Raw genomic sequence first — 24,499 nt, 5'->3', positions numbered from 1 at the left:
CTATGACAGAGCAGAGTTATCAGTTCCAATCATTTTTTCTTTAAGTTTTGACATCATTAATAAACAGAATTATCATTCTTACTCATTAACCCCATAACCCATTTCTTAACAATCTTGAGGCATATGACAGCCTGTTCTCAGGAGGATAGCTTTGGTTACTTCTAGGACACTAGACCAAAGCGAAATCTTCAAGCCACCCTGGGCATTTTGCCATGTCCCAAGCAGTGTATTATTAACACTTAATGGTCAGAGTGTCCAGGAAAAAACCCCCAGACTAAAACTGCTGCAGTTATTATTCAAATTCTGGCACAATACAATGTTTTTATCTTAATAGATTTGTATATATGTTTAATCCTAGCATTCTGTTGTTCCTTGGTCATGTGACACCAAAGTGGCTCTGCATGTGCTAAGCTAACTTTTTTTTCTAAGAGAGGGAGGTCCTGACATCTCATTCTTTTATCATCTTTCTACTCTATACTTTGCTCATCAATATGTCTCTGTGTAGGGCATAGTTGTATGTCACATAATTGTCTGAATATACAGTGGGAAGAGGCTTGTAATCTGAACTGTGGACAACTCTTCTAGCCCACCAAATCTTGACCTTTTAAAGTTTATTTTATTTTGATTATCTTGTTCCTGAGTAAGTACAGGGATAGATGTTTCAAGAATGTCTCATAGCCTCATGAAGAGACCTCTGGCTTCTTTATCTGTCACAACCTCTAAGGCATAAGGAAGACCTTCAAGTTGATAAGGATATCTCTTTAAAAGCAGGAGGAAGTAGTATGTTCAGGACTGTCCTGGAGAAGCTAACAAGCAGCATTCCTTGGAGAAGGCATAAATGATTCATAAGAATTTTCCCATCAATCCAATATCCCCAAATTGTTCAAATATTAAAAGTTCCCCAAGTATGCAACAGGTGGTGATGAAAACCAAAGTAGGCATGGCAGCCATCATGTGGCTCAGCTTTGCTGGACCTTTGTCATGCAGCTGTGCTGGCTTTAGGACTTCTGCCATTCCATTCAGATATGGCTGTGCCATCTCCCACTTTTGTTTTTAAAAAGATGACTGGGAGGACAAGAATCAAAATAAGCATAACTCCTAGGGTTATTCCCAAATTAATGATACTAGATCAAAAGCTCTGTCCTGAAGAAAATGTGAGAGATTATAAAAATATATTTGTTACCACAGAAGCCAAGGCAGACTACAGTTGAGCTGAACTAATGCCTGCTGTTCATTGATGCAAAGACTGCATGTTTATAGTTAGTTTAGAATTGTTCCATAAGCAGTGACAGTAGGACTAACCTATGCCTAGGTTATCTCAGAGGAATTGTATGGAAGTGGAGTGACATAAATAAATTTAAATTTTGAATGACAAAAGACAGTTAATCTAACCTCAATATTTTGAATTTGATTACCTGTAAATAAGACTGCTTCTTTTAAGTATTTATCCTATGATTTACTCTTTTTTGCTTTTTTCTTTTTTGTTGTTGTGATAACATTTTTTGAGAGCTAATTAACATTCTCCATGGTATGAACTTGTAGTAGTAAGGCAGCAACAGTTCTCATAGTAGTAATGATTGTAGTAATGCCCCAAATTAAAATAGCTGTAAATATCTTAGACCTATTAAGAATACTAGTAATTTCTTTGATGGTATATGTTAAATAGGCACCTCAGACATATATCCCAGGTTAAGAAATTAATGTTCCAGCCTCTTGTTAATAATAAATGAATGATAGGTGGTGATATAATTTATTCATTAGCAAAGGTTTCCTTAAGGTTCTGATACTTGATACCCAGAGTCTTGACTGAGTCTCATAACAAAGACCAAGAGAATGCAAACCCACAGGAACATATCGCAAGTAACTTATTGGAGACAAAGGAGAAACACAAGGGCCTCAGATGGTCATCGTGCTGTTTCTGGTCTCCATGCTCAGCTGCAGCAGAACGCATAGGTTTTGCTACCCTTGGTGCAACCTCTACTGATGCGTTCTAGTATTTTATAGTATTGGCTTTGACAGTAGCATATCAAGAGCTTTTTTGAGGCTGGAGACACAGAGAGAAAGAGGAACTGAGTTTAGAGGTTGGTAGGATGGGATAGTATACAGCCCTATGAAGATGTGTGACAGAGCATGGGCATATTTTGTTGGCAGCATTACAGCCAGCAAGATGGTCAACTCAACACAAATTGAAATAATGTGCTGAAGGAATGTTGGTAAAATGTAGGGCTTGAGATCCATGCTGACGTGTCTAATTTTTTATGGTCTTTTCCTCACCATTATTATACTAGACTGAACTCTACAACTGATTTGAATTTCTCTTAGACAAAGAAAATTTTCTCATTATAACTAAGACTACTCATTTTTTTCGATAAGAATCTACTCAGTATATTGCTCCTATTCTGGTGAAATTTCTAAGAGTACTTGTAGAGCAAAAGGCTTATGAGAAAGAAAATCAATTGACTTACTCCACTCTCACCATTACTGCTATGAATAAGAAAGTGAAGGAAGTAAGATAGAGTAATCAAGGGAGTCAGATCGCTTTTGACAGGATTGCAAGGCACATCTTCAACCCTCTCTCAGGAGACTGAGAAAGGAGATTCCCTCATTCAATGCTGGTGGGATTGTAAACAGAAACTATGGAAATTAGTGTGGAGACTTCTCAAAGACTATAAGGAACTCTCTATATGGCACAGCTGAAACAATCCTTGGCAAATTCCCAAAGGACTCAGTATCCTACTCCACAGATACTTGCTCAGCGATGGTCATTGCTGCTATGTTCACAATAACTGGAGAGTGGCAACGTCAATGTCTTTAAATTGAAGAATGGATCCTGGATATGTGGGACATGTTTCTGAGGGTGAGTCCCATCTAAAGAACAGGAGAGTTGACAGACAGAAATAGCTAGAGCAGAATCACTGAGATGTGACTTTGTATCTACCTGTTCACACTTGATATGACTACTAAAATGTAACCTAGACTTGTTTTTACAAGCTATTCATTGTAGATTCTGCTAGATAGCTTGGAAGAGTCCTGACTAAGACACATAGAAAGCATGAAAGAATTGTAAAAACAGATTCATCTTCTGCAAGGAAATTTATTGGAGAAGGAAAAACCATCGAGGCAAAGTATAAGGGTGCTGACAGATGATAAAGTCTCAGAGCACATGGTGATCTTGTCTCTGGTCTCAGCGGCAGCAGAATACAGAGCCTTTGCCGCACTTGCCAACTGGACGTTCAAGAAATCTGCAGGTTCTTTTTCTACAGAAGCACATGGGGATCTTTCTTGGATCTGAAGAAAAATTGAACATCAGACATTAAATAAGGTAGCCAGCAGTATGCAATAGTGTATAATAAATTTGAAGATTAGGATACATGGTACAGAGCAAGTTTGTTTCTATTGATGACATCACACCCATCACCATGATCAACTTCAAACACTGGGAAATAATACATTAAACAAATATTGATCATATGCATGACTTGACTCCCATTTCACATCCTTCACCTGTTTTGTGTCTTCCTGAACCAACACATTCATGGCATTTGCTTCCTAATTCTATTCTTTAAAAAAAAGCAGATTTTTCATTCTATAACAAAACTTATCAATGGAAAGACAAAGAGCTAATCAGTATGTTCTATATTTTGAAACTATTCCAAACTTAAATTTTTAGATCGAAATCTTAAAAGAAAGAAAAACATTTACCCTTTTCTGACTCTCTCTGTTACGTCTAACAATAAGACAGTGAAGACTCCACAGGATCAGAAGAGATACTTACCTAGATCACACAGGTCTGGACATGATTTGGGAGCACATCATCAACCCTCTCTCAGGAGACTCTAACCCACTATCATACTGGGCACCACCACTCACCTGCATCTTGAAGAGCATCGCCTACTGGGCCTCCAAAGGAGATGGACACATCCTGGTCCTCTACCCCTGGCTGATCCTCATTTTTAGTCTCCTCAGTTGCTTCAGGGAGAGCATCAGCCTGGCCCAGGATGGCCAACAGGACAAGGGCAGAGAGGAGGACAAGTGTCTTCATGGCTGAGAGTCACCTGGAGGAAGGATGAGCAGAAGGCCAGCGTGTGGGGAGTGAGGAGCCAGGCTGCATTTATAGGGCTGTCATGAGAAGGAGCAGAGACCAGCCCTGTTGTTAGAGATGGCATGCACAGATGGGAACTGTTGGAGACTGTTGCCCTCAAGATCCCTTTGATGTTCCTCTGTTCCCAATTGAAGTCATAATGTTGTTCTGTGTGTTCAGTGACAGCTCTCCCTTCTAGCTGATAATGATGAAGGGTCCATACTATCTTCCCCTGTTTCCCATCTGCTTGAGTACTTACCTTTCTGTGGTCAGGAAAGAAAAGAGGCAGGCATTTTCTAAGTTAGTAAGCTCATAGAACAAATGATTTTTAATGTTCTAAAGTTGGAGCCCACAATTCTCAGAAAGTGTGGAACCTCAAACAGACCTGAATCCCTGTGGATTGGATAGTCAGTTCTTTGAGTGATGCTGGGGTATTGTCACCTTCATGAAGGAAGACTTTGTGAATTCCTTCCTTTGGGGACATAATGGACAAAGCCCATGGCCCTGGTAAATCGAGCTCAAGAGGAGACAAGGGACAGAGTTGGTCAGACTGAAGCTAGAGCAGGTTGTTTTGAAGAAGCCAGTGTGACCTGAACACATCTCATGAGTGCATTCCAGGTGCCTCTTCATACTTTGAGAGCCATGAAATGATGTGCTATGGATGACATCTGAGATCTTGGACATTTTCTTTTAGGAGATGAGAATTAAGGCACAATAAATAATCAACAAATACCCAGTAAAGAGTGTTGCAAGCTATTTCTCATCCTCAGCCATGCTAGGAAATTCTGTGTTTCTGCTGCTCCATGAAACCACCAGTATTCACCAGGACACTTTTCTTACTGAATGGTTACCTTTTCCCAAGTAAGATTTTTTTTACTCATGTTGTGCATGAAAAAAAATCAAAATTTTGTCTTGCTTTTAATTATTCATGGTACAGGCTATCTCTGAATTCATTTTTAAAAACTGAGGTCCTTTCCCAATTGGAAGAATTTGGCTAATTCTGTGCTTTTCTAGTAAGTAGGAAAATATCAATTAATATTATTATATGGATACATGTGTAATTAAAATACACATGTATAAATTTACCATATAGTCTAAAAGTAACACTTGTATGATTACAAATCTAGAAGCATAAATGCTGGGTGTATTACTACACTACCCCAGTAATACACAAAATATCATATATGCTCAATTTTGTCATCCATATTACACCTGTGACAGTCGATCATGATGCTGACCATCATGAAGCCAATATGACAAACATTCTGGATTCTTCAAGCATCTTTCCAAGATTGTGTCTCACTCATTGGTAATTTCTTTATCAGTGTTTTATACTCTCTCTGCATCTCCAGGCATAACCAAGACTTGTCCTGCCATTATGGGAGTATTCTCCAGTATACCTGACTTACTCTGTGTCAGGCCCAAGTTATGGCTTCTTATTGTGACCCTACACTCCTTGTAAAGCATGGAAACACAGGAAAATGTGTGTAAACTGGGGCTGGAATCAGAATTCCTGTATTGACTTAACAATTAAAATGTCACTAGAATTCACTGGTTCCTAAATACTTAATTTAAAACAGGGAGGTTTGTTTCCCTTGTCTGAGGAAACTCCTCAGCCTAATATGAAGCTCAACTTATTTTTCATTATCCATCCTAACATCATAGTCTTCTGGTCAGAAGTATCTGCACATTACTCTGTTGGACTTTCCCTATATTTTTCTTCCCACCACCATTAACGTTTCTCAGTCTTGTCAATCCTCCAGTGAAAATTGATGGCACACTCTTCTGTATTTACACTTACCTGTAGCATGAATTCTAATGGTCTTAATAATAAAAATCCAGAGTCAGATATAGTGGTAAATGCTGAAAGATCAGAGAGACAAAGGAGCAGGCCAAAGTCACTTCTTTCCTCACCAACTCCTCAGGCTGAAAAGGGGGTGAGCTCCTCTCTCTCACACCTTATATTCCTCTCTCCACCCAGCCATATCACTTCCTATCTCTACCTCCCTAGTGCTGGCATTAAAGGCATGGGCCTCCCAAGTACTGGGATCAAGGCATGGATCCCAAGTGCTGGGATTAAAGGTGTAGCCTCCACTGTGTGGCTCTGTTTCTCTTTTACACTGGATATATTTCATGTTGCCCAGAGTGTCCTTGAACTCCTGATCTTCCTGCTTTCTCCTCCCAAGTACTGGGATTAAAGGTGTGTGCTACCTCTGCCTGGCTTCTATGCTTAACTAGTGCCTGGCTCTGCTCTCTGATCTCCAGGCAAGCTTTATTTTTTGGAGCACAAACAAACTGTCACCACATTTTCCCCTTTATCTAAAATAAAGAGGTATAACTAATATAAAAAAAACTATATACAATAAGTACAATACCTATATACCATATATACAGGCAATAAATACGTTAACAATGTATAGTCTATTAGCATTTGACAAATTCAGAGAAAATATTCCATTATCAATCCTATCTTGGTGAGTCCAAAAGGTTGTGCCAAATTCACTTTCTATTCTAACGTGCATTACCAGAATTATCTTTTAATGGCTCTCAACCTTATACTCTTTACACCTCTTTAGTGAATTTCTTTTCTGAATTTGATAACAAGGAAAACTATAAGTCTTCAACTCCATCAGAGACCTAAGAAGGACATAATATTACCTGAGTAAGCAGGAAGTGCAAGAAAGTGACTTTCAAAAAATGTGAGAAATGATAGAAACAGCTGGCTGCCTGGATAGTCACCAAAGGTTCCTTTGCAATGTTGGGATATCTATTTTTGACCTATAGGCGTAGAATATCTGCCAGACTTATCTGTGAATCAGGATTTTCTGAATGGCTGTCTTACCTTGTCTTGTCAAGGATTGGCAGTCCTTTCTTTTATGTCCTGCTTGTCCATTTTGGACAGCAAATGTCAGCATTCAAGGCAAAGGCATTTTCTTGAATGTTATTTAAAACATCTTACATGCCATATTCTGTATATCTTTGAAGTGTTTGAAGACTACCTGTCTACCTAAATAAATCTCTGTTTAAATTTGAAAACATATCTAATATGACTACAAGTTTGATTATAGTAAGTAACTACTAACTTGCATTTCTTTATTATCCTAAATATTTTGTAATAATTAAAAGACTAGAAATTTACATTACATTGTTAAATGAGTTGCATAGGTACAATACTTTGAATGTGAGTTGAAATGTATGAATAGCATGTTCTAACACAAATAATCACAAATTTGTATCATTAAACAAAGATCATATCAATGTTAAATATTCAAAACATGCAGTTGCTTTTTAAAAATAAATTTAATAATCTACCCTTTTATTCTATCATATCTATATCTCCCTTTTTTCTTTTCAGTGTTGATTCAGTAATCTACTCTTTTATCCTATCTTTTTTAAATCTTCCTTTTTTCTTTTTTTTCAAAACATAAAACCCTGAATCTAATCTCCTTTTTTTCAGTTTTTTAAAAAAACCATTACAAATAACAATTTGTAACCAACCTTAAACAATGACAAATATCCATAACCCATTGGAAGACCAAAACTACCTACCCCACCTCTTGGGAATGTGGGTGTTGTGTTCTTAAAATTACTTCCTTCTGTCTGCAAGTAATAGCATCTTTAGGGGATCGTGAAAAGAAAAATTTAAATTAATTGTCAAGTCCTGGGAGAGGCAGCTGTTTCATTTGTTGTCCAGTCTCTGTGTACTGTGAAAGGGAGCGATGTCTCAAGTCCTAGGTAGAGCAGTCAGTGAGGCTGGGTCATCTCATCTAGCCGCATCGAAATTGTCCTGAGAAGTTTGTAGTCCAAAGCTGATCTTTAGGTAGTGTTTGCCAGCTTAGTGGCATTATCATAGTCCATGTGGAATCATTATTGTGAGTCTCCCCTATTTTTGGAGACTTCAGAGGTTTCACACGGCCTGATTATTCCTTTTCTGTGCATTAGCATTTTTTTTTAAAGCCAGGGATTCAATAATGATTTGTGTAGCTTCTCAATTTGGTATCATTCTATTTACTGTTGAAGTCAATCTTTGTAAGAATCAGGGAAGGTTTCTTTTGGGCCCTGTATAACTTTAGTAAATGACTCAGTTTTCTTTCATACTTCTTCAGTTCTGTCCCAAGCATTCAAGGCTACTGTGTCATATAAAACCAGGGTATGGTAATTATATAGAGATTGTCTTTCTATATAGACATAATCTCCTTCTTCAAGAGGTTGGTGTTGGGAGATTTCCATACCTCTAGTCCTACTTCACTGTTCACTGGTCTTAGCCTCAACTTTCCACCAGGTCCTCCACTGTAATTGAGGACCAGTGTGTTGATATTTTGTTTGCACTCTAAAAAATAAAGCTTGACTGGACACCACAGTGTGGAGCTAACCACTAGATAGATATAGAGGCCAGGCAGTAGTGGCACACACATTTAATCCCAACACTCTGGAGGAGCAAGCCTGAAGATCAGGAGTTCAAAGCCACCCTGGGCAACACAAGATTGATCCAGTTTAAAGGAGAAACAGAGCCAAGTTGTGGAGGCACACACCTTTAATCCCAGCACTAGTGAGGTGGAAAAAAGAAGTGACATGGCTGGGTGGAGAGAGGATTATAAGGCAGGAGGAGACAGGAGCTTAAGCTCTTTTCAATCTGAAGATTCCTAGAGGTAAGAAATCTTTCTTGGGCCTGGCTGCCTGCTTCTCTGATCTTTCAGTTTTCACCCCAATATCTGATTTTGTTTTTTTACTATTAAGACCAATTAGAATTTGTGCTACATCTGGCACCCAACGTTTGAGGCTTGAATCCACAAAAAGTACAATTGCTTGTGACTTTGCAGCGAGGCACAGGCTGGAGCTACACATGGCCCCGAGTCACCACCTCCACTGCCTAAGGTTTTCCTTTCTTTTCCCCAAGGCTCTGAGCAAGTTAGGATTTTTCTCTTACAGCCTATCTGCTGCAAACTTCATAGGGTTTCAGTTTCCCAAAACTCCAGGAGTTAGCCACTTTCACATGTTCACCTGAGCAGATAGATGGCAGGATCTTTGTCTTCTCTTCTACCCATGGGTTGTTGGCTTTCCCTGGACCCCAACATCAGGCTAACACCAAATTAGGGAGCTGTCTTGAAATGCTGACCAGGCTTCTACTGTTCTACACAGAAGCAGTCAGCCTCATAACTGAATCATCATTTTTAGCATTTTGGTCAGAAATCTGCACATTACTCTGTTGGACTTTCCCTATTTTTTTCTTCTTACCACCATTAACATTTGTTTATACATTTAATCACAACATAGTTTATACAGTGTTAAGTCTATATTGGTAAATCCTATGTTGATTATTTTATTCTTTAAATGGAAATTATCAGTGCATATGTCACATAACAAACTATTGAATTTATTTCCCCTCTAGTTTTTTGTGATACAATTAATAAAAAATTTTATGTAATGTATACAATGTAATGATTTGGTACATGTGTACACTGTGAAGTGATCACCACAACCAGCTTAATTTACATAACTATCATCTCTCGGAAATAATCACTTCAAATTTCTTTTATCTTTTCAGATTAAAATATATATAAATCCTTTTCCTCCCTCCAAATCCTCCCATGATATGTCACCTTTCTCTCTTTAAAATTTACAGCCTCTGTTTTCATTAATTTTTGTCACAAATACATATGTTCATACATATATTCCTAAACACATAAACAACCTAGATGCCCCTCAACTGAAGAATGTGTAATAAAAATGTGGTACATTTAAGCAATGGAGTACTACTCAGAGGTAAAAACATTAACTTCATGAAATTGCAGGCAATTGGATGAAACACGAAAAAGTTATTCTGGGTAAGGTAACCAAGACCTAGAAAGAAAACACAGTATATACTCACTCACAAGTGGGTAGTAGATGTAAAACAAAGGATAACCAGGCTACAGCCTACAGTCCTAGAGAAACTAAATAAGAAGGAAGACCTAGAGTGACTCTTGAATCTCCATGAGAAACAGTAAGAGATGAGATTTCCTGTGTAAATGTTGGATGGGTGTGAAAGAATGGGAACATGAGGGATTGGGATGGTTGAATTGGGTGGGACAAAGATGGAGAGCAACAAAAGAGGTATGCAAGGAAACTCCCACCATTCTACGTGGATGACCCCAGCTAAGAGTCCTAGCAATAGTGAATATGTTGTATGAAGTCTCCATCTCTTGTAATCAGATTGGTGACTACCCTAATTGTATTCAGTACTTCAACCAGTAACTGATGGGAGCAGATGCAGAAATGCTCAGCTGAGCACTTGGCCAAGCTCCTGGAATTTTGTTGAAAGTGAAGAAGGATTGTGTGAACGGTGTGTGTGTGTGTGTGTGTGTGTGTGTGTGTGTGTGTGTGTGTGTGAAGATTATCACAAAGGAACCCATAAAAACAATTAACCTGAGCTCATAGGAGTTCAGAGATCCTAGACTGACAGGTAAGTGCCCCTGTGGGACTCATCTATGCCTTCCACATATGTGTGACCATTGTAGAGCTCACTCTTCTTGTGGGACTCGTGGCAGTGGGAGTGGGTCCTGTTCTATGTGCTCAGGTCTTTATCTATATCTAAAATTACCTAGGTGTTGTTGTCCTAGGATGCCTTAATCAATATTTCTCTATTTGTGCTGAGCTGTTGACAAAGGTGACTGATCTCACTTGTATATAAGATATGCCAGACCAGAGCGAGGTACAGCAGGAGGGAACAGCTCCCAGAGAACAGTATTCTCAGTCTCCACACCAGCTCATGCCTCCTGTACAGGGGCCTAAATAATGACCAAGTATGGTGGACTGCAGAAGGAACTGTAGGCCTTGAGCTTCCAATCCTTCACAACCATCTGCCAAATTTTTCAGACAACTTAAACATGAGTGTTTAAGAATGCTTCCAAGCTTATTCTTTTCCTTTTTTTGGTTTTTTTTTTTTTGGTTTTTTTATTATTATTATTATTATTATTATTATTATTATTATTTTACAACACCATTCAGTTCAACATAATAGCCACAGAATCCCCTGTTCTCCCCCTCTCGCCCACCCCTCCCCCCAGCCCACCCCCCATTCCCACCTCCTCCAGATCAAGGTCTCCCCCGAGGACCGGGGTTGACCTGGTAGACTCAGTCCAGGCACGTCCATTCCCCCCTCCCAGACCGAGCCAAGTGTCCCTGCATAAGTCCCAGGATTCAAACAGCCAACTCATGCAACGAGTCCAGGACCTGGCACCAATGCACAGCTGCCTCCCAAACAGATCAAGCCAAATGACTGTCTCACCCGTTCAGGGGGCCTGATCCAGTTGGGGGCCCCTCAGCCTTTGGTTCATAGATCCTGTGCTTCCATTCATTTGGTTATTTGTCCAGGTGCTTTATCCAACCTTGGCTTCAACAATTCTCGCTCATATAAATCCTCTTCTTACTCACTAATTAGACTCCCAGTGCTCCACCAGGGGCCCAGCCGTGGATGTCTGCCTTCAGATTCCTCAGTCCTTGGATGGGGTTTATGGCACCACTATTTGGGTGTCTGGCCATCCCATCACCAGAGTAGGTCAGTTCCTGCCGTCTCGCGACCATTGCCAGCAGTCTTTTGAGGGGGTATCTTTGTGGATCTCTGTGGGCCTCCCTAGCTCTCTGCTTCCTCCCCTTCTCACCTTCTCATGTGGTCTTCATTTACCATGGTCTCCTATTCCTTGTTCTCCCTCTCTTTTCTTGATCCAGCTAGGATCTCCCACTCTGTCCCTCGACTGTCGCCCTTCATTGTTCCCACTCATGACCAGGCTATTCATGTAGATCTTGTCCATTTCTCCGTGTCTTTTTTTGGGGTCCCGTTTTCCAGGTAGCCTCACTGGTGATGTGAGTAGCAGTCTAGTCATCCTTGTTCCACATCTAGCATCTTCCTATGAGTGAGTACATACCATATTTGTCTTTCTGAGTCTGGGTTACCTCACTCAGGATGATTTTTTCTAGATCCATCCATTTGCCTGCAAACCGTGTGATGTCGTTGTTTTTCTCTGCTGAGTAGTATTCCATTGTGTATATGTGCCACAATTTATTTATCCATTCTTCAGTTGAAGGGCATCTAGGTTGTTTCCAGGTTTTGGCTATTACAAACAATGCTGATATGAACATAGCTGAGCAAGTGCTCTTGTGGTATGATTGAGCATTTCTTGGGTATATGCCCAGGAGTGGTATAGCTGGATCTTGGGGGAGATTGATTCCCAATTTTCTAAGAAAGCGCCATATTGATTTCCAAAGTGGTTGTACAAGCTTGCATTCCCACCAGCAGTGGAGGAGAGTTCCCCTAGTTCCACATCCTCTCCAGCATAAAGTGTCTTCAGTGTTTTTGATCTTAGCCACTCTGACAGGCGTAAGGTGGTATCTCAGAGTTGTCTTGATTTGCATTTCCCTGATGATTAGGGAAGTTGAGCAATTCCTTAAATGTCTTTCAGCCATTTGGGATTCCTCTGTTGAGAATTCTCTGTTTAGTTCTAAAGCCCATTTCTCAATTGGACTGTTGGTCCTTTTGATGTCTAATTTCTTGAGTTCCTTATATATTCTGGATATCAGTCTTTTTTTTTTTTTTTCGAGACAGGGTTTCTCTGTGTAGCTTTGCGCCTTTCCTGGAGCTCACTTGGTAGCCCAGGCTGGCCTTGAACTCACAGAGATCCGCCTGCCTCTGCCTCCCGAGTGCTGGGATTAAAGGCGTGCGCCACCAACGCCCGGCTTCTTTTCCTTTTTTTAAAAATCCACTTAAAGGTACTAGTTTAACACTAGCAAAACACAAAGAGACTCCCAAGCCTTCCAAAATCTAAAATGATAACAAGGAGTCATGATTGATTTTGTGAACTCACACCCTCACTGATTCTTAGAAGATCTCTTAATTCATAGATTCCAGCCTTTTTTACAGAGTCTCTTATTTTGTTCTTGGAATGTTTGTTTTGGAACTGAGATGGTAATGCTGCTGGTTCAGCAGACTGGTGCTTGAGTATACTTCTCTGAGGGGCCTCTGAAGACTCTCTGAGAAAAGAAGAGTCTTTGGGACAGCTGTTCCATCTGTCTAATTCTCTATGGGAGCTGGTCCTCCTTACTGGAATAGTGTATTCTTGGTCAGTGTCTCATGAAGAAAGACATTTCAATATGGAAGCACACTGGAGCAGCTAAGCATAGACAGGCAGACCTGGGTCCCAACAGGCTGCATTTCAGTGCACCATCCTAGATGACTGGCTATTAAACTGGTTAGCTGTGAGTGTAAGACTGGGGTGAAGAGACAAACCCAGATCAGAGATAAGACATCCTTGACTATCATCCTAGAGACTCCTCTTCAGCCTGGTAAATTAAGAAGGGGTAGGGGAGGGATGCTTCTCTTGTTTGCATTTGGTCACTAAAATATTGTACTGAGAAAAACGCATTGTTCAAAATAGGGTTATATTTTAGTGTTTGCATATGTGTAAGAGGGAGGCTTAGAAATGTGGACTGGAACCATGCAAAGCACCATTATTCCCCATGAACCCTTTGATGTTCCTCTGATCTGGGATTTCTGCTTATACCACATGTTGCCTCTATTTAAAGGCTAACTATGGTTACTTGATGAGCAATGAAAACATAATGATAAGATTCCTTGATCACTAGCTGCTTAAATATTTATCAACAGCCATGTGTATTCTCCTCTGTTGTAACCTATTGCTTTTAGAACAGACCAGGAAAATTCATTAATTCTCAAAATATATCACCCAGTTCCACTAATATATGTCCCTGCAATTTAAAGAAACACTTCCAAGAATGGCTTTAGTTTCCAAATGTTTTGACTCTGCAGTAATGTTAACAATAGCCTTTGAGGAAGAACTTCTATACCCAGTGTGGAAGCTTCAGTCCTGATTGCTTGTGACCCAGGTATGTGTGTTTTCTCAAAACAAGTCTCATTCAAGCACAACTGAGGTCAGGCCTGGTGGCACTGGTCTGTGACTCCAGTACCAGAGTGAAGCACTCAGGAAGACAGTAATACCCATGCCAGACTGGGCTATATAGTCAGACCCTGTCTCACAATGAACAAACATGCACACCACAGTGGCTATGATCACTCTACTGACTTTCCTGAAAGTGTCCTTCAAAGCTTAAAACATTAATATTAATTATGAACACGTGTTGCTTTTGTTGATTGCCAATCAAAAATTGTAACTCTCTTGTCCTCTCCAAGATTTGATAGTCAGGTGTCAGTTCTAAGAACCTGCTTTACTCTGAGTTGACTTTTATACATCACGTGAGGTAGAATTCCACTGCATTTTATTGCTTGTGACTACCTAGGTGCTGTAGTGGGTAGCCATTCCAGCTTGGATCTGGAAGTTCCAATCCCCATTGAGACTCTGGCAAAGCCAGGGGAGGCACCTGGAGACTCGAGAGCTGGATGGGCCAGCGCTCTCTCTGTGTGCTCTCTCTGTGCCAGGACGCTGAACATTGGAGGTGGACTGAGCAGGGCTCCAGAGAACACTGCTGGACTGAGATACACCTTTCCCAGACCCTGCGACCTACTTTTCACTTAATTTGTGAGTTACACCATTTAATAAATATCCTTTTAACTACGTGGAGTGGCCAAAATAATTTCTCCAATATCTGGCACCCCACGTTGGGTGCCATTTGTTGCTGGAGGGCTTCTCTCCAGGTTCCACCAAGCCCTGCAGTCCCACAATCCACGTATAAAATAATCACTCAGACGCTTATATTACTTATAAACTGTATGGCCATGGCAGGCTTCTTTCTAACTGTTCTTATAACTTAAATTAACCCATTTCTATAAATCTATACCTTGCCACGTGGCTGGTGTCTTACCGGTGTCTTTACATGCTGCTTGTCCTGGCAGTGGCTGCTGTGTCTCTTATGTTTCTTCTCAGGTCTTTGATGAGGTTAAAGACTAGATAGTTGTAATTTCCTCAGTTATGATAAAAGATAAGTTAGATATAAAACCTTAAACTCACAAATATAAGATAGATAGGACATCTTCTTTAATATTGTAACTGTAATTCTTGCTTGATAATTGTTTTGTTATATGTAATTTTACTATGTTAAAATTAAAACATTCCCTTTTTAAAAAAAGAAGAAAAGGGGAAGTGCTGTGGATATCACTCTATATAAATAAAACATGGATGGCCAGTGACCAGGCAGGAAGTATAGGCAGGACAAGGAGAAAGGAGAATTGGGGAAACAGGAAGAAGGAGGGAGAGACACAGCAGCCACCTTTAAAAAGAATGCCCATTTGAAGTAAGTCAATCAAGTTTTGATTTGCACCATAGTTTTCATTTTCTTATTATTTTACATTCTCTCCTTTGTTTCTTCCCAATTCCTGGTAGCAGAAGATTTCTCATTTGAAGAAAGACATCTGCTCATGTAGACACAACAGAAAGTAGAGAACAACATCCTCCATCAGTTGGCCACTTACTTCTGTGTTTGTTGAACCTTGGGCGGGGGGAGGGAAACAGAACTTTACTTTGTGAGTTTACAGTCTGCTGGAGATTTTATGATCCTTGTGAAAGTTGATACATGTATTATGATGCTTTTCTAATATTTACTAGTGCCAATATAACAGGGAAAATTGATATTTCAGCATCATAGTAGTCAGGAATTGATGGTACAAGTACCTATGCTCAAGTAGTGTGTGTACCAAGTGTATTTGGTCAAATGCTCCATTGAGGTAGTGGTTGGCATATTCATTTCATATTTTCAAGAAAACATTTACTTATTTTTATTTTGTAAGTATAAGGTATTTGTGTGTGTGTGTGTGTGTGTGTGTGTGTGTGTGTGTGCCTGTTGCCTGTGGAGTCCAGATGAGACAGTCGAATCCCCTAAAAATAGAGTTACCGAAAGCTATCAGCTAACATGTGGGTGCTGAAACAGAATTTGTGCCCTCTGAAAGAGCACCAAATGTTCTTAACAACTGAGTCATCCCTCCAGACCCACATTTTCTCTAACTTTTAGCTATTGTTCATAATCTGGAAATTTTTTCTTTGTAACATGTTACAAAACTTAAAGATTATCTTTTTCCTTTGTCTTTTTGTTTGCTATACCAAAAATGCTGGCTTTTATTTTTCTTTAATAATGTTTCTGAGTTTTATTTCTTTTAACTTAAATTTCTAAAACTCAAATTTGTGTATTCGAGTGATATTTGGCATTAGCAAAATTTTTGTCATATCCTGTGATTGAGACAGAGTTGTCTTTCTTACTCACTGCTACAAATGAGGATGTTTAGTCTTCCCAGGATGGGTTTTCATGATCATTAATGATCTGGCATATAATATCAGATGTGGATGCCCAACAAGCAGTTAGAAAGTAGAGTTGTGGATGAATGGAGTTGGTGGGTCAGATATATTGAAGTGATGTTGGAGAAATGAAGGAACTCTTCATAGTTCACACTCCATTGTACTAGATCATGTCCAAGTACCATCACTTACTCAAAGAGTGCCTCTAAAGAGTGGAAGTTACCTCCACTGACCTCTGAAAGCTCAGATCTTGTAGCTGACCCACTTGTGCTCATGGGAGGGCTCTTCCTCATTCTTCCTCACAGGCACTCAGACTCTACTGACCTGTCGTAGGTGCTGGGTAAGATGAGTCACAGCCTTGAGAGTTTGTTTCTTCTTAAGATCTCCTGAACTCGAAGATGGGTGCAGATGTAATCACTCCTATACTTGTTTTGTGTCCCAAACCAGTATGCAAAATGTCAACAGAACTCAAAATTACCCTTAATAATCTACTCTATTTTATTAGCAGTGATCATGCATGTGTCATTTCATTTGGCTCATTATAATTGACAAAAACCTTTTCTTTAGATATTTTTAGAGAATGTGGGTTATTTATTGGTGAGTTCACATCAAATCCCAGAGGAGAGAATTTGCAGAGGTAGAGACCAAGGAGAAGCTGTGGAGAGGACATCTACCAATAGGTGTCTTTCAACTTTGAGCTTCTGTCAGGTTCTAAGCAAAGAAAACAAAAAATTCCAATAAATGACAGAAGTTATCACTCTAAAATGCAGAAGTTAAGGTGGAACATTGGTTAGTGGTGATGTACAAGGGATTTTGCCATAGCCCTGTTACCTCACCTTTAGTGTCTCTGAGTAAGGCAGTTAACCACTTCAAAGTTCCTTTTACAAAGCCACAAAATATTGGTCAATAAATACAGCTACTTTGTTGGGTTGTTATAAAATCCTGTTATTGGAATAGATAAAAAAGATCTTATCACTCAACACATATTAGCTAATATAAATTTATTGCATATATTACATACTTTGAGAATGAAACCTGATATCTCAAATTTCAAAATTTGTGGTTTCTATGAAGTCACACAAAGCTGCCCTGACTCTACAATAAATGAAAATTTGGTATTCTCACCTTATGTATGAAGTTGGTAAGTTCAATATCCTTTAAATGTGTTATCTAATAGTTAATAATTTATATTTGTTAAACTAGCAAGGATCATATTTTCTAGTTTCCAATACTTCAAGAACTTTATAGCATTAGTAATCTCATTTTTAAAGAGAAATCACACAAAATAAGCAGTTTTTCAGATTAAAGTCAAAGAAGTTAAGTTTAACTACAGAAGAGTGAGACATCAATCTCCATTGAGGATGCTTGAGACTTGGATGACCTAAAAAGTGAAGTGTGTTAGAAATGTTAATGGTGGTGGGAAGAAAAATAATAGAGAAAGTCCAACAGAGTAATGTGCAGATTTCTGACCAAATCTACTAAAAATTATGATTCAGTTATGAGGCTGACTGCTTCTATGTACAACAGTAGAAGCCTGATCTGCTTTTGAAGACAGCTCCCTAATTTGGCGGTAGCCTGATGTTGGGGTCCAGGGAAAGCCAACAACCCACTGGGATAAAAGAAGCCAAAGAGCCTGCCATCTATCTGCTCAGGTGAACATGTGAAAGTGGCTAACTCCTGGAGTTTTTGGAAACCAAAACCCTATGAAGTTTGCAGCAGATAGGCTGTAAGAGAAAAATCCTAACTTGCTCAGAGCCTTGGGGAAAAGAAAGGAAAACCTTAGGCAGTGGAGGTGGTGACTCGGGACCATGTGTAGCTCTAGCCTGTGCCTGTGGCTGCAAAGTCAGAAGGAATTGGGGTTTTTGTGGATTTGAGCCTCAAATGTTGGGTCCCAGATTTAGCACAAATTCTAATTGGTCTTAATAATAAAAAACACAAAGTCAGATATTGGGGTGAAAACTGAAAGATCAGAAAAGCAGATCAGCCAGCCACTAGACAGACTTCTTCCCTCTAGGAACCTTCAGATTCAAAAAAGCCTAAGTTCCTGTCTCCTCCTGCCTTATATTCCCCTCTCTACCCAGCCATGTCACATTTTTTTTCCACCTCACTAGTGCTGGGATTAAAGGTGTGTGCCTCCACAACTTGGCTCTGTTCCTCCTTTAAACTGGATCAATCTTGTGTAGCCCAGGGTGGCCTTGAACTCCTGATATTCCTGCTTCCTCCTCCATAGTGTTGGGATATAAGGTGTGTGCCAGTACTGCCTGGCCTCTATATCTATCTAGTGGTTAGCTCCACACAGTGGTGTCCAGTCAAGCTTTATTTGTTAGAGTGCAAACAAAATATCACCACACTGGTCCTCAATTACAGTGGAGGACCTAGTGGAAAATTGAGGCTAAGACAGTGAACATTGAAGTGGTGCTAGAGGAATGAAAATCTCCTAACACCAACCTCTTGAAGAAGGAGATTATGCTGATGTAGAAAGGCAATCTCTATATGATTACCATAGCCTGGTTTTATACCACATAGCAGACTTGAATGCTTGGGACAGAATTGAAGAAGTATGAAAGAAAATGAATCATTTACTAAAGTTATACAGGGCCCAAAAGAAACCTTCCCTGATTCTTATAAAGATTGACTTCAGCAGTAAATAAAATGATACCAAATTTAGAAGCTAGACAAATATTAATTGAATCCCTGGCTTTAAAAAAATGATAATGCACAGTGCAAAGAGGTAATTAGACCGTTAACAGCAAGATCAGCAATCAGGAAATGGAGGAATGGAATTGATGTACAATCAACATTGAATCTTATAACTATAATGATGCTTGAGTCAGAGAGGTGATTTCCAGAGGTTTGAAGAAAAACCAAAATGTGAGGTGTTTCAATTGTGGTAAATAAGGTTTTTACAAGATAAAAAGGGTTTGTAAACAAGCATTCCTAGAAACAATGTTTCTTGCTAAGAATAATCCCAACAGAACGCCCCTCCCTTCTACATTATGCAGAAGGTGTGGCAATGGCAGTCATTGGACTAATGAGTGTAGATCCACAAGGAAAAGTCAAAGGAACCCTTTGCCATCAGAAAAAGCCTTGAGGGGCTCCTTGATGACCCTATGTCAAATAGTGTTCAGTTGTTTCCTGTCATCATGGAGGAAACTCCTACCCAGAGCAACTAAAAGATTAGATTTGAACAAGAGAGACCACTTGATTAGAAGAGGTGATAGTTCATCAAACGGCTTGACTACTCAATCTAAAATAACTTATAAAACTCTCAAATGCTTTTCATTGGATCAGATATAACTTGCCAAAGGGAAAACTCCCCAAATTATGGATTGGGGAGGGTTTTGCTTTTGTCTTTCCAGGAAAATATAAACAACCATATAGAGAAATTTAAAGACCTTTGGACTGTAGATGTATCCAACTGTCTTATTAAAATAAGAAACACAGAACCAATATGAAAGAGAAAGCCGAGAGGTCAGAGCTCAGAGCTAAAATCTTACCTCCTGCAGTGCTCTTAGCTTCCCGAAAGAGGAGCTACTTCCTGTGTGTCTGTCTTTAAATAGTCTTTCTGTTTTGCCTTCTCATTGGTTGTAAACCCAAACACATGACTGCCTCGTCACTGCCTGTAAGTACTGCCCTGCAGGTCTTAAAGGCAAATGTCTCTAATGCTTGCTGTATCCCTGAACACACAGAGATCTACCTAGCTCTTCTACCAAGTGCTGGGATTAAAGGCATGCACCACCACCACACTCTTGCTGTGGCTCTAATAGATCTGACCCCCGGGCAACTTTATTTATTAACATACAATGAAAATCACATTTCAGTACAAATAAAATACCACCATATGGGGAGGGTTTTTGCTTTTGTCTTTCCAGGAAAATAAAAACAACCATATAGAGTAATTTAAAGACAAATTTGGACAAATTTGGACAATAACTTTGGACAAATAACTATCCAAAGAAAGAGAACTACCTGAAATCATTACCGAGAAAAAGAATAATCTGGCCTAACGAGATCTCTGAAGTCTCCAAAAATTGGGGAGACTCACAAGGATTCCACATGGACTGTGATAATGCCACTAAGCTGTCAAACACTACCTAAAGATCAACTTTGGACTATAAACTGCTCAGGACAATTTCGATCTGGCTAGATGAGATCACCCAGCCTCACTGACTGCTCTAGCTAGTACTTGAGACATCCCTCCCTTTTACAGTACACAGAGACTGGACAACAAATGATGCAGCTGCCTCTCCCAGGACTTGACAATTAATTCAAATTTTTCTTTTCAGGATCCTCTAAAGTTGCCATTACTCTCAGACAGCAGGAAGTAATTTTAAGAACACAATACCCACATTCCCAAGAGGTGGGGTGGGTAGTTTTGGTCTTCCAATGGGTTATGGATATTTGTCATTGTTTAAGGTTGGTTACAAGTTGTTATTTGTAATGTTTTTTTTTTTTAAAAAAAAGCAGAAAAAGATTAGATTCAGTTCTTTTTGTTTTGAAAAAAAGAAAAAAAGAAAGATTTAGAAATTATAGGATAGAGTAGATTACTGAATCTACTCTGAAAAGAAAAAAGGGAGATAAAAAGGGAGATATAGATATGATAGGATAAAAGGGTAGATTATTAAATCTATTTTTAAAAGCAACTACATGTTTTGAATATTTTACATTGATATGACCTATGTTTAATGATACAAATTTGTGATTATTTTTGTTAGAACAGGTTATACATACCTTTCAACTCACATTCAAGGTATTGTACCTATACAACTCATTTAACAATGTAATGTAAATTTCTAGTCTTTGAATTATTACAAACTATTTAGGATAATAAAGAAATGCAAGTTAGTAATTAGTTACTATAATCAAACTTGTAGTCATATTAGGTATGTTTTCAAATTTAAACAGAGATTTATTTAGGTAGATAGGTGGTCTTCAAACACTTCAGAGATCTCCAGAATATGGCATTTAAGATGTTTTAAATAACATAGGCTCTTTTTTTTAATGACAATGAGACATGTCTGCTCATGACAATACCAATCTACTTCAGAGAAGATGATGGCCATTGAAAAAACTCCTTTTCTAGTTTACTTTCTTTGTGGCAAAAGTTAGCCACTGGGCAAGAAAATGCCCTTGCCTTGACTGCTGACAGTATGCGTTCCAAAATGGACAAGGAGGACATAAAAGAAAGGACTGCCAATCCTTGCCAATACAAGGTAAGGCAGCTATTCAGAAAGTCCTGATTCACAGATAAGTCTGGCAGATATTCTAGGCCTATAGGTCCAAGATAGATATCCCAAAATTGCAAAGGAACTTTGGTGACTATCCAGGCTGTTTTATCATTTCTGGCATTTTATAGAAGTCACTATCTTGCACTACCAGCTTACTGAGGTAATATTATGTCCTTCTCAGGTCTCTGATGGAGATGAAGACTTATAGTTTTCCTTGTTATCAGATTCAGAAAAGAAATTCACTAAAGAGGTATAAAGAATATAATGTTGAGAGCCATTAAAAAATAATTCTTGTAATGCACGTTAGAATAGAAAGTGAATTTGGTACAACCTTTTGGACTCACCAAGATAGGATAGATAATGGAATATTTTCTATGAATTTGTCAAATGCTAATAGATTACACATTGTTATTGTATTTATTGCCTGTATATATTGTATCAGGTATTGTACGTATTGCATATAGTTTTCCATATATTAGTTACACCTTTTTATTTTAGATAAAAGGGGAAAATGTGGTGATACTTTGTGCTCCAACAAATAAAGCTTGCCTGGAGATTAGAGAGCAGACCTAGGCACTAGTTAACCATAGAGGCCAGGCAGAGGTAGCACACACCTTTAATCCCAGTACTTAGGAGAAGAAAGTTGAAAGATCAGGAGTTCAATGACACTTTGGGCAACATGAAATATGTCCATTCTAAAAGAGAAACAGAGCCACACAATGGAGGCTACACCTTTAATCCCAGCACTTGGGAATCTCATGCCTTGATCCCAGTACTTGGGAGGCCCATGCATTTAATGCCAGCACTAGGGAGGTAGAGACAGGAAGAGATATGGCTGTGTGGAGAGAGGAATATAAGGTAGGAGAGACAGGAGCTCACCCCCTTTCCAGGCTGAGGGGTTGGCGAGGGAAGAAATGACTGTGACATGCTCCATTGTCTCTCTGATCTTTCAACATTTATTACTATATCTGACTCTGGGTTTTTATTATTAAGACCAATTAGAATTCATGCTACAGTTAAGTGTAAATATAGAAGAGTAAGCCAACAATTTTCACTGGAGGATTGACAAGACTTGAATGAGCTGAGAAATGAAGTGTATTAGAAATATTAATGGTGGTGGGAAGAAAAATATAGGGAAAGTACAATAGTGTAATGTGCAGATACTTCTGACTAGAAGGCTATGATGTTAGGATGGATAATGAAAAGTAAGTTGAGCTTCATATTAGGCTGAGGAGTTTCCTCAGACAAGGGAATCAAACCTCCCTGTTTTAAGGATAAGTATTTAGGAACCAGTGAATTCTAGTGACATTTTAATTGTTAAGTAAATACAGGAATTCTGATTCCAGCCCCAGTTTACACATATTTTCCTGTGTTTCCATGCTTTACAAGGAGTTTAGGGTCACAATAAGAAGCCATAACTTGGGCCTGACACAGAGTAAGTCAAGTATACTGGAGAATACTCCCACAATGGCAGGACAAGTCTTGGTTATGCCTGGAGATGCAGAGAGAGTATAAAACACTGATAAAGAAATTACCAATGAGTGAGACACAATCTTGGAAAGATGCTTGAAGAATCCAGAATGTTTGTCATAATGGCTTCATGATGGTCAACATCATGATCGACTGTCACAGGTGTAATAAGGATGACAAAATTGAGCATATATGATATTTTGTGTATTAGTGGGGTAGTGTAGTAATACACCCAGCATTTATGCTTCTAGATTTGTAATCCTACAAGTGTTACTTTTAGACTATATGGTAAATTTATACATGTGTATTTTAATTACACATGTATCCATATAATAATATTAATTGATATTTTCCTACTTACTAGAAAAGCACAGAATTAGCCAAATTCTTCCAATTGGGAAAGGACCTCAGTTTTTAAAAATGAATTCAGAGATAGCCTATACCATGAATAATTAAAGCAATTCAAAAAATTTTGATTTTTTTTCATGCACACCATGAATAAAATAATCTTACTGAGGAAAGGGTAATCATTCAGTAAGAAAAGTGTCCTGGTGAATACTGGTGGTTTCATGGAGCAGCAGGAACACAGAATTTCCTAGCATGGCTGAGGATGAGAAATAGCTTGCAACACTCTTTACTGGGTATTTGTTGTTTATTTATTGTGCCTTAATCCTCATCTCCTAAAAGAAAATGTCCAAGATCTCAGATGTCATCCACAGCACATCATTTCATGGCTCTCAAACTGTGAAGAGGCACCTGGAATGCACTCATGAGATGTGTTCAGGTCACACTGGCTTCTTCAGAACAACCTGCTCTAGCTTCAGTCTGACCAACTCTGTCCTTTGTCTCCTCTTGAGCTCGATTTACCAGGGCCATGGGCTTTCTCCATAATGTCCCCAAAGGAAGGGATTCACGTCTTCCTTCATGAAGGTGACAATACCCCAGCATCACTCAAAAACTGACTATCCAATCCACAGGGATTCAGGTTAGGTCCACCATCCACACTTTCTGAGAATAGCAGGTTCCAACTTCAGAACATTAAAAACTACTTGTTCTATGAGCTTACTAACTTAGAAAGCGCCTGCCTCTTTTCTTTCCTGACCACAGGAAGTTCAGTACTCAAGCAGATGGTAAACAGGGGAAGATAGTATGGACCCTTCATCATTATCATCTGGAAGGGAGGGCTGTCACTGAACACACAGAACAACATCATGATGACAGCTGTGAGAACAGAAGAACATCAAAGGGATCTGGAGGGCAACAGTCTCTCCCAGTTACCATCTGTGCATGCCCTCTCTAACAATAGGGCCTGTCTCTGCTCCTTCTCATGACAGCCCTATAAATGCAGCCTGGCTCCTCACTCCCCACATACTGGCCTTCTGCTCATTATTCCTCCAGGTGACTCTCAGCCATGAAGACACTTGTCCTCCTCTCTGCCCTTGTCCTGTTGGCCTACCTGGCTCAGGCTGATTCTCTCCCAGAAG

General features: G+C 39.2%; 1 protein-coding gene across 1 annotated transcript; it reads right to left on the bottom strand.

Annotated features, from left to right (window-relative positions):
- Nucleotides 1-3,125: 3,125 nt before the first annotated feature.
- LOC102928918 (alpha-defensin 3-like) lies at nucleotides 3,126-4,190 on the bottom strand. Its single transcript, XM_042262850.2, has 2 exons — nucleotides 3,871-4,190; nucleotides 3,126-3,288 (listed from the first exon to the last, which is right to left on the bottom strand). Exons 1-2 carry the CDS (start codon nucleotides 4,040-4,042, stop codon nucleotides 3,185-3,187), a joined length of 276 nt encoding a protein of 91 aa, XP_042118784.1. The 5' UTR covers nucleotides 4,043-4,190; the 3' UTR covers nucleotides 3,126-3,184.
- Nucleotides 4,191-24,499: the final 20,309 nt, after the last annotated feature.

Source organism: Peromyscus maniculatus, chromosome 17, assembly GCF_049852395.1.
Source record: "Peromyscus maniculatus bairdii isolate BWxNUB_F1_BW_parent chromosome 17, HU_Pman_BW_mat_3.1, whole genome shotgun sequence".
In the NCBI taxonomy this organism is placed as follows: Eukaryota; Metazoa; Chordata; class Mammalia; order Rodentia; family Cricetidae; genus Peromyscus; species Peromyscus maniculatus.
The sequence above is the reverse complement of the archived record's forward strand: the minus strand, read 5'-3'. Positions and strand labels throughout refer to the sequence as shown.